Raw genomic sequence first — 10,141 nt, forward strand, 5'->3', positions numbered from 1 at the left:
TAGCCTGCTGCGGAAGCTGATAAGATTGGAGCTTGAAGCCTGCTCATCCGTTGAAGAGTATGTTGACGAAATTTTGACAACGAGCCAAAAACTTCAAGAAATTGGTTTCCCGCTCGACGACGAGTGGATGTCGTTGATTCTCATGATGGGACTACCGAAAACATATGAGCCAATGGTAATGGGCATGGACGCGTCAGGAGTCAAGTGGACGGCAGATTGGGTAAAATCGAAGATTCTGCAGGACGTGTCGATCGAGTCTGGTTCTAGAGCTGGCGGATCAAGTGGAGTACTGGCAACGTCGTGTCCGAAACAAGTGGTCAAGAAAAAGAACAAATCAAACATGAAATGTTTCAAGTGCGAGAAACTTGGGCACTACGCGTCGGAATGCCCACAGAAACAGAGTTTCAGGAACGAAAAGAATTTCCGAGGCGCGAAGAAGAAGGCACTGCTGGCATGTAAGAAGCAGAATGGATCAGTAGTAGAATGGATACTAGATTCTGGAGCTGGAAACCATATGTGTAGGGACAAGGCTGCTCTTGTAGGCGCAAAGCAGGTGTCGCAGTCTATCTACGTGGCAGACGCATCCGAGATAGCGGTTGTGGCCGTAGGCAATGTCGAACTAAACGCTGAAGTGGATGGTGAGTGCTGTAGCCTAGATGTCACTAACGTTTTATGTGTTCCAGACCTTGCAGTGAACCTTCTATCTGTAAGTCGCATCTGTCAGAAAGGCTATTGCATCAATTTCACCAAAGATGTGTGTGAAGTCAAACACGAGTCTACGGGAGAAGTTATTGCTACGGGGCGTGAGAAGGATGGCTTATACCAACTGAATCAGTAAATTAATGATTTCGTGTGTGTTACTTCTACGTGAAGTTAAACGATTTACAATGATATGGAAATGCTAATATCATCTTCCAAACTTGGACGTACATGATCATGATAGCATTAGAGGCGAAAGTATAGAATTGATAGTTCCGTTAGGATACGGCAGGCATGAAGAATGTTTTTATAGAAGTCGATTTGAAAGCGAGCGGAGGCAATATTTGTGATGGCACATATCGCACGACCTTCCTTCTGCCATAGCTCCCGTATGAAGGGGAGGGAAGAATATCAGTGTGGAAGCTGATATATCTCCACTGGCAAAAGGAAGGTGGTTTGACTTGCTCATATGCCATCGCGTGCGGAAGGATTTGCTATCGACGAGTACTGTCTCCAAATTTCTAATATGACATCAGCATTTAGTCGAATAGGATTTTTATTGCACAGTTCTGTTTTCTCATTGCGTCCGTCTCGTCGCAACCAACTTGGCTGCCTCGGAGAGAACAAAGCAGAGAAAGGCACTGCTGCTGTACCGTCGACCATCCGTCGGGCATCCATCAATTCAGCTGTTATTGGTCGACGGTACAGCAGCAGTGCCTTTCTCTGCTTTGTTCTCTCCGAGGCAGCCAAGTTGGTTGCGACGAGACGGACGCAATGAGAAAACAGAACTGTGCAATAAAAATCCTATTCGACTAAATGCTGATGTCATATTAGAAATTTGGAGACAGTACTCGTCGATAGCAAATCCTTCCGCACGCGATGGCATATGAGCAAGTCAAACCACCTTCCTTTTGCCAGTGGAGATATATCAGCTTCCACACTGATATTCTTCCCCCCCCCCCTTTATACAGAAGTTTTGCAGAAGGAAGGTCGTGCGATATGTGCCATCACAAATATTGCCCTCCGCTCGCTTTCAAATCGACTTCTATAAAAAACATTCTTCATGCCTGCCGTATCCTAACGGAACTATCAATTCTATACTTTCGCCTCTAATGCTATCATGATCATGTACGTCCAAGTTTGGAAGATGATATTAGCATTTCCATATAACTGAATCAGGTTGGTCAATCAAGTGCATGTGTGGCACGTCCTGCCACCAATCTGGAGCTTTGGCATCAACGGTTGGGCCACTTAAACGTAGACAGCGTTAAGCGATTACCTGCCATGGTGATAGGAATGGAAACTTTGAATGGAAAGATGTCAACCTGTGTTCCATGTGTCGAAGGGAAGCATCAACGGTCACCATTCAAGTCCAGCGGGCCCAAAGCGAGAGAGGTCCTCGAGGTGATTCACTCGGACGTGTGCGGAGCAATGGAGAAGCCTTCGCTTGGCGGGAACAAGTATTTCGTCACCTTTATCGATGATGCCAGTCGAATGACTTTCGTCTATTTTCTGAAATCCAAGAAGGACGTGTTTGAAGCGTTCAAGGAGTTCAAGACCTATTCCGAAACCCAGACCGGAAGAAAATTGAAGTGCCTGCGGACTGACAACGGCGGAGAGTATGTTGGTAAACATGTTGTCGAATTTCTCAAAACGCATGGCATTCGTCACGAGACAACAGTGCCTCACAATCCGGAGCAAAACGGGCTAGCTGAACGCATGAACCGGACGATTCAGGAGCGAGCTAGATGTCTACTGTTCGAAGGAAAGATGGACAAACGGTTTTGGGCAGAAGCAGCATCGACAGCTGTCTACCTCATCAATCGTTCGCCGACGAAGGGCATCCCGATGACCCCCTTTGAGAAATTTACGGGAAGAAAACCGGACTTATCAAATCTACGTGTCTTTGGAGCAAGAGCAATGTCATATGTTCCGAAGGTCAAGCGTGCGAAGTGGGACCCCAAGTCAATACCATGCATTCTGATTGGCTATTCGGAGTGTTCTAAGGCCTATCGAATGTACAACCCTGAAAGCAAGCAAGTTTTTGAGAGCCGTGATGTGGTGATTCTTGATGAGTGCTCGCGATCGAAGGTATCGATTGCGGAAGAAACCGATAAACCAATGATTTTCTGGGAAACTGATCAGCCAGAAATCATGGATGGTGATCACCATGGAGGAGTCGACTACGATAAAGGTGCAAGCCGCACTGAAAGGGAGAATTACTGTTCGCCGGCGGGTAGTGTACTAGAAGAGTCACTAGACTCGCAACAGCCGCTTGCGCTCCCGTCGCATTTTTCTCAACAACCTAAGATGAGGCGCAGCGGGAGGGAGCGCCGATTTCCAGGCAAGTATGATGATTTTAAAGTTACATACAGTATCTTGCCTCAAGTTTTCGCAATTTCACAGTGCCAACGCAGCCATGGGGGACGTAATTTGTTGTTCGAGAGCTTGGATAGCACCGCGCTCCCGTCACATTCAAAAGAAGTAGCTGTTGAAATGCAACATGATACTGTGCACAGTGATTGGGAGCGCCCAATCCAAGGCAACTATCTCTCGCCGGAATTTATTCCACAGATAACCAAGGACCCTGAAACAGTGAAAGAAGCGTTAGAACGAGAGGATCGTGATCGATGGATTGAAGCAATGGAATCCGAATACCACGCATTGTGTGCCAACGAGACATGGTGTCTTGTGGATCTTCCAAAGGGACGGAAGGCTTTGAAAAATAAATGGGTATTCAAGATCAAAACCAACCCGGACGGCACTATCGACCGATACAAGGCAAGACTGGTGATAAAGGGTTACTCACAGGTGAAAGGAGTGGACTACAGCGAAACTTACTCGCCTGTTGTTCGTTTTGCCACGATTCGTCATCTGCTTGCGCTGGCCGCGCAATTGAACCTCATCGTTTACCAAATGGACGCTGTGACAGCATTTCTCCAAGGCGATCTGGACGACGAGGAGATATTTATGGAACAACCTGAGGGATTCCAGTGCAAGACGGCGTCAAAGAAAGTTTGCCGATTGAAGAAAGCTTTGTACGGGCTTAAGCAGGCAAGCAGAGTTTGGAATATCAAACTGGATAAGAAACTGAACAAATGGGAATGATGCGTTCAACGTTCGATACGTGTGTATACCACAAGGTGACCAACAATAAAATCATCATCATAGCAGTATACGTCGACGACTTTCTTTTGTTCTCCATCGACCAAGGGTTGGTCGACGATGTGAAGCGTCAGTTGTGTGCCGAATTCCAGATGAAGGACTTAGGGCCAGCAAAGCAGATTCTGGGGTTGCGAGTCACCATGGCAAATTGCACAATTTCGATCGATCAAGAACGATACATCGATGAGCTACTCGAGAAGTTTAATATGAGTGATTGCAACCCGGTATCGACTCCGCTGGATGTGAACCAGCGATTACTGAAGACGATGAGCCCTCAAAATAAGGGAGAGAGAGAGAAGATAAAGCGGGTACCATTTTGTGGGCTGATTGAACGTCTTCAACTTATCACACAGTACACCAGGCCGGATATCAGTCACGTTTGCAGTTCATCAGTTCGTTTTGCAGTGATCCAGGGCTTCCGCATTGGACAGCAGCCAAAAGAATTTTACGATATCTCCGAGGTACCAAACAGTGCAAGCTAACGTACAGACGGGAGGCAGATTCGACGTTTTTCGGATACAGCGATGCTGATTGGGCAAACGATCCAGAAACGAGACGGTCGGTAAGCGGATATGTGCTTCTCCAAAGTGGCGGAGCTGTTTCATGGAGTTCCAAGAGACAAGCCACGGTGGCTCTATCGACCACTGAAGCAGAGTACATGGCTCTTTCAACAATTACTCAAGAAGCCGTCTGGTGGAGAGGATTTCTTCGTGAGCTGTACAACATCGACGATGCCTTGGTCATAAAGTGTGATAACAAAAGCTCGATCTGTTTGGCTGAGAAAGAGATGGGTTATTCGGCGAGAACAAAGCACATCGATATCAGACACCATTTCGTTCGTGAACAAATTGAATTGAAGGCGATAAAACTAGAACATGTGGCTTCCAATCTACAAGCAGCAGATATCCTGACGAAAGCGTTACCTGGACCGAAACTGAATGAAGACCGGAAGATTTTAGGTGTTATACAAATACCAACTCAGTGAGCTTTGTATTTTTGTACATTAATAAACTCATTCGTTGCTAATCACTGTACCTGTTTAGACGTTACATTTCTATCAATAACAGAGACATGGCTCGACTCCGGTTTCCAGCCAAATGTTTGGTCACGATTACGAAGTATTTCGTTGCGATCGGAATCAACACAACAGCAGGAAGTCTACTGGTGGCGGTGTCTTGATTGCCGTGCGTTCCGGAATCAAAGCAAAACCAGTTGAAAGCGATTCTTGGAGGAGTCTCGAACATGGGTGACCGAAGACTGTTCCTGTGCTCGTTATATATCCCTTCTGATCTGGTCCGTGACATACAACTCATCGATACTCACTGCGAGTCAGTCTTCGCCGCCTTAGAAACGGCCACTCCGACTGACGAAGTGCTTGTCCTGAGCGATTTCAACATGACTGGTGTCTTTTGGAAGCAGTCCCACAGCGGTTTCCTTTACCCTGATCCAGAACATTCGATCCTGCATGTTGGCACTGTCAGCCTTTTGGATAACTACAGCTCATCCACCCTTAGCCAAATTAACGACATTGTGAATGGAAATGGTCGCACTTTGGACCTATGCTTTGTAAGCAGACAGGACAATGCACCGCTCATCTTGCCAGCACCTTGCACATTCAGTTTTTATTTCTGCAACTCGGCAAAAATCCGCACAGCCGTGCGCCAGCAAAATAAATAACTGATATTCCGGCAAAAATAGCGTTTGTTAGCTGATTTTCGGCAAATTATTTGCTGATTTTTGCTGAGATCCCGGTAAAAAAAATTAAGTGTGTGCGCACTGGTCTAAAATGCTGCTCATCACACTCCACTACTTATCAGCATCGAGTACAGTCATGTACACGACTTCATCGAATGTACTGGGCCCGTGTCATACGATTTTAAGAAAGCCGATCACTTAAGTATTACAGATGTATTATCGAGTATCGATTGGGAAAACGTTCTGAATACGCATGATGTGGATGAAGCTGCTCTAGCCTACTCACATGTCATGTTGTACGTCATCGATAGGCACGTTCCAAAGAGAATTCTGAATAACATTTCGCGACCTCCCTGGCAGACAAGCGGATTACGAAAACTGAAGATAGTTAAGAGAGCTGCTCCGAGGCAATTCACCAAATATCGAACATTACCACTGCGAGATCAGTACTTGAGGCTCATCCATGAATACCAGCGTGTCAAACGTCAGAACTTTTTGCGTTACCAGCACAGTATTGAGCGTAAGTTCAAGCAGCGGCCGAAATCTTTTTGGAGTTACATCAACAAACAGCGCAAAGAATCTGGTCTGCCATCTTCAATGCAGTACAACGGTGAAACAGCGTCTACCCCATCGGAGCTCTGTGGGCTATTCGCTGAAAAATTTGCCAGTGTCTTCAGCGATGAGCGTATTAGTGCTGACCAAGTTAGACTCGCAGCTAGCAACGTTCCATTAAGCAACCAAACATTAGGCGTGTTAGATGTCGACGTTTAAGCTATATCTAGAGCCGCAACAAAACTCAAGTCGTCCTATAATCCAGGACCTGACGGTATTCTGTCTGCTTTCCTCAAAAAACAAAATTTCTTGTTTGCTTGGCCCTCTTCATGATATTTTTCATTTGTCACTGTCTAGTGGAATATTTCCATCTTGCTGGAAAATCGCTCACATGTTCCCGGTGCTCAAGAAAGGTAGCAAACGTAACGTAGACAATTACCGAGGAATCACGTCATAAAGCGCCGTTTCTAAGCTGTTCGAACTCGCTGTCATATAGGTACGGCATCGGTAGTGATTCATTGTGCTAGTTCCGCTCATACTTGACTGGCCGACAAATGATGGCGACTGACTGCGAATCGAATAATTTCCAAGCAACATCTGGAATACCGCAAGGAAGCCATCTTGGGCCACTAATATTCCTGCTCTACTTCAATGACGTCCATCTAGTCATCGAAAGCCATCTAGTCATCGAAAACGCGAGCACTTTGAAACTTAGATTCCGTGAGGAGTGACCTTAAGCAGCACATCTCGTACGCTGTCAATAAAGCTTCTAAGACATTGGGACTAATATTTAGGATTGCCAAGAATTTTTCCGACATTTATTGAAAGCCATCTACTGTTCTCTTGTGCGTTGCACCCTAGAGTACTGCTCTGCAGTTTGGTACAACAATGGCGCTGAACGTATCGAATCGGTCCAACGTCGGTTCCTGCGATTTTTTTTGTGTCTTTATTAAGGAGACTTTCAGCCCGAGGCTGGCTCGTCTCCGTTCCTGCGATTTGCACTTCGGAAGTTGCCCTTCATCCGTTTTGCCTACCGAGCTATGAGAGTCGATGCCAGTTGATCGATCTGGAACTTCTTCGTGCTAAGAGAGATACCACCCTGGCGATGACGATCGCCGATATAATACAGAGACGAATCGACTGCAAAGGTTTTCTGGAGCAGATAGATTTGAATGTTCGACCAAGGACACTCCGCAATAGCGGAATGCTTGGACCACCACTGCAAAGGACGAATTACGGACTACATGGGGCAATCAGTGGCTTGCAACGCGTATTCAACAGAGTTGCAACATTGTTTGACTTCCATTTATCGCGTAATATGTTACGTCGGAGGTTTTTGACTTTTTTTAACACTCCTAGATAGCAATTTTACTTCTGTGACTTATGAATTGATTGTGATTTCTAAATGTACTTTATATTTTAAGACCATCATTGGGGCCACACAGAGCCTGTTGATGCTGTAAACAAATAAACAAATAAATTGTTGATGGTGGATAGCTTCGGGCACAGTTTAATCATCGCTAGAGAGTGATCGTAATCGATGTTAGCGCCACAATGGTTCCTGACGTCGATAATGTCGGAGAAGTGCCGTCCATCCATCAAAGCGTGGTCGATTTGTGATTCGTGTTTTGATCTCCAAGTGTACCATAACTAGAGTCTGTGTTGGAAGTAGGTGCTACTCATGTTTTAGTTTGTCATTCGGTGGGCGCTGAACATTCCAATAGTCGGTCTGAACTCCTCCTGGCCAACCTGAGCTTTCAAATCTCCTATGATGATTGTAACGTCGTGGCTTGGGCAACTGTCGTACTCACGTTCGAGCTGCGCGTAGAATGCATCCTTATCATCATCAGTGCTTCCAGTGTATGGGCTATGTACGTTGATTATGCTGAAGTTGAAGAACAGGCATTTTTCCCGAATTGATGACGTCGCTGCTCAACACAGTCGTAAAATCCTTAACACCACCAAGTCCCCAGTGCGAAGAGCTGCATCGATTCGAGCTTACGTCTTCTTCTTTTTTTTCACAGCTCAATAACCAACATTACCAGAAAGTGGCATCGTTCTGTTCTGAATCCGCTATCCGCCAATGCACCAACCTTCGGTGACCTTGAGATAGCACACTTTGTTCGCATCGGAGAGAATTCCAAGGAGCGGACAGTGTCTAAAAGACGTTGCATATGAATGTTCAGACTTTATACAAAAAGGCATAACCAGGAGGGCCTTTTGCGTTAGGAATGTTCCCCTTAACAAAATGAATTAACCTCTAATAGGTATTCAGCAATGAAGGTTTTAGCTTGAATTTAAGTATTCTTTATTAAATCAAATGTTTCCATACATTAATGTGTTCTTAAATCAATAGAATTACTACAAATGTGTGACAGATTTTTCTCCTGCTTTAGTGACATATTTTGTTGGATCGCTTACCCATCTAAGAAAGTTCAATTATTTTCTCACGTTAGTGATTTCAACACACTCACAAACCAGACTGTGCTCACACAATGATTCCGGTAAATAATCCGCATCCCAAGACGCCTCTAACGGGAACTATCAGAACTGTTACTGTGGCGGCGTCGCCTGACCGGGCTGCGAGAGCGTCTGCGTCTTGGGCTGCGCCTTATCGGAGATCTACGCTGATAGCGTCTGGGTGATCCACGCCAACGCGGTGGCGGTCGATTGTTCCGCATTATCGGCGACGGACGCCGCATTGGGGGACGACTTTTTGGGACCAGAATAGCAGTGGCCGTAACTTCTTGGCCATCGATTTGTCCTCCGGCCATATGCTTAATGGCATTCTCTGCCCCGTCCGAGTTGGCATAATCAATGTAACAGAAACCGCGCCCAAATAACTGGAAACGATCCACCGGGAAATCTACAGAGCGTATCTCTCCGAAAGTGCCGAAGATTTCCGTAACATGATCCTTCGTAACGTTCCTCGTCAATCGGCCCACGTGTATTCTCGTGGCTTTCGGTGTTACCGAGCGTTCCTTCCTTCGCCTTTTAGATGATCCCGAACGAGATCTACGACTGCGTCCGTCCTTGACAGCACCTCTTTCCGGGGATGTTGCCTTTGCTTGTTTGTTCTCTTTGTCATTGTCGCGTTCCGTGCTGCGACGATCATTACGTTCCTTGGATTTCGGTCTGGGTGCCTTCACTTCCTTGGCAGTTTCCTTTGCCGGACTGGCACTACGTGAACGAGATCTGCTCACGGTTTTGCGCTTGGCGCGGGACCGCTCGGCTCCACTGCTCGATGAAGATGAGGAGCTTGACGACGAAGAACTGCTGCTCGATGAGCTCGACCGGGATCCCGAACTGCTGCGAGATGAGCTACTGTCCGAGGAACTAAAAAAACATAACAAGGTATGGAAGAAAACACTTATTGGATATCTACAACTTAAGCGAAAAACATTTTAACTCTAGGTAGATATACGAATACGGATTACTCTAGCTTTGTTAAAAATGTTTAGTAACATTTAAAAAATCAAACACCCGCTTGTTTTACCTTCCACTGCTGTCGCTGCTGCTCGAATTACGCTTCTTACGTTCCTTTTCGCGGCCGCGCTGTTTTTTCTCAGCCTTGTCCGAGTCGGCTGATTCGGATCGATTCTTCGAGCGAGCCCTGCGGAAAATATCGTTTTGTTATCGGAATTGTAAAGCTACCACAGTTACTTACATTTTCACTTATTGAGAATTGCTAAGAATGCAAAATTCTACGCCTTTTTCTGCAAATTAGAGGAAAATTTTCCGGCAATGGTGGAAAATAGGAAAAAATGCTCACACTTCGATTTCTTGCGGTTGTCAAACAACGTCAGATTCGTTCTCTTTTCGTTTTCTTTCGTTGATGGACGCTGAATAAAGTACGCAGCCTTGTATACACCCGTTCATGAAAACTATATTTCTAGACAAACATTTCAAAACCTGCCATGATTTTTACACGGATAAAAATCAAAATGATAAAAAGATTAAAGTCTGATGTGCTAAAACTATATTCCACCCCCTGGCGTCCTATACTATCACAAGGGGTTTGACAATAGCC

At 45.7% G+C, this 10,141-nt stretch overlaps 1 protein-coding gene across 1 annotated transcript; it reads right to left on the reverse strand.

Annotated features, from left to right (window-relative positions):
* Positions 1–8,395: 8,395 nt before the first annotated feature.
* LOC134216192 (RNA-binding protein with serine-rich domain 1-A-like) lies at positions 8,396–9,937 on the reverse strand. The gene is made up of 3 exons (XM_062695145.1): positions 9,779–9,937; positions 9,608–9,724; positions 8,396–9,447 (listed from the first exon to the last, which is right to left on the reverse strand). Coding segments are annotated over exons 1-3 (924 nt in total). The 5' UTR covers positions 9,781–9,937; the 3' UTR covers positions 8,396–8,642.
* Positions 9,938–10,141: the final 204 nt, after the last annotated feature.

This window comes from Armigeres subalbatus, chromosome 2, assembly GCF_024139115.2.
Source record: "Armigeres subalbatus isolate Guangzhou_Male chromosome 2, GZ_Asu_2, whole genome shotgun sequence".
Taxonomy (NCBI): Eukaryota; Metazoa; Arthropoda; class Insecta; order Diptera; family Culicidae; genus Armigeres; species Armigeres subalbatus.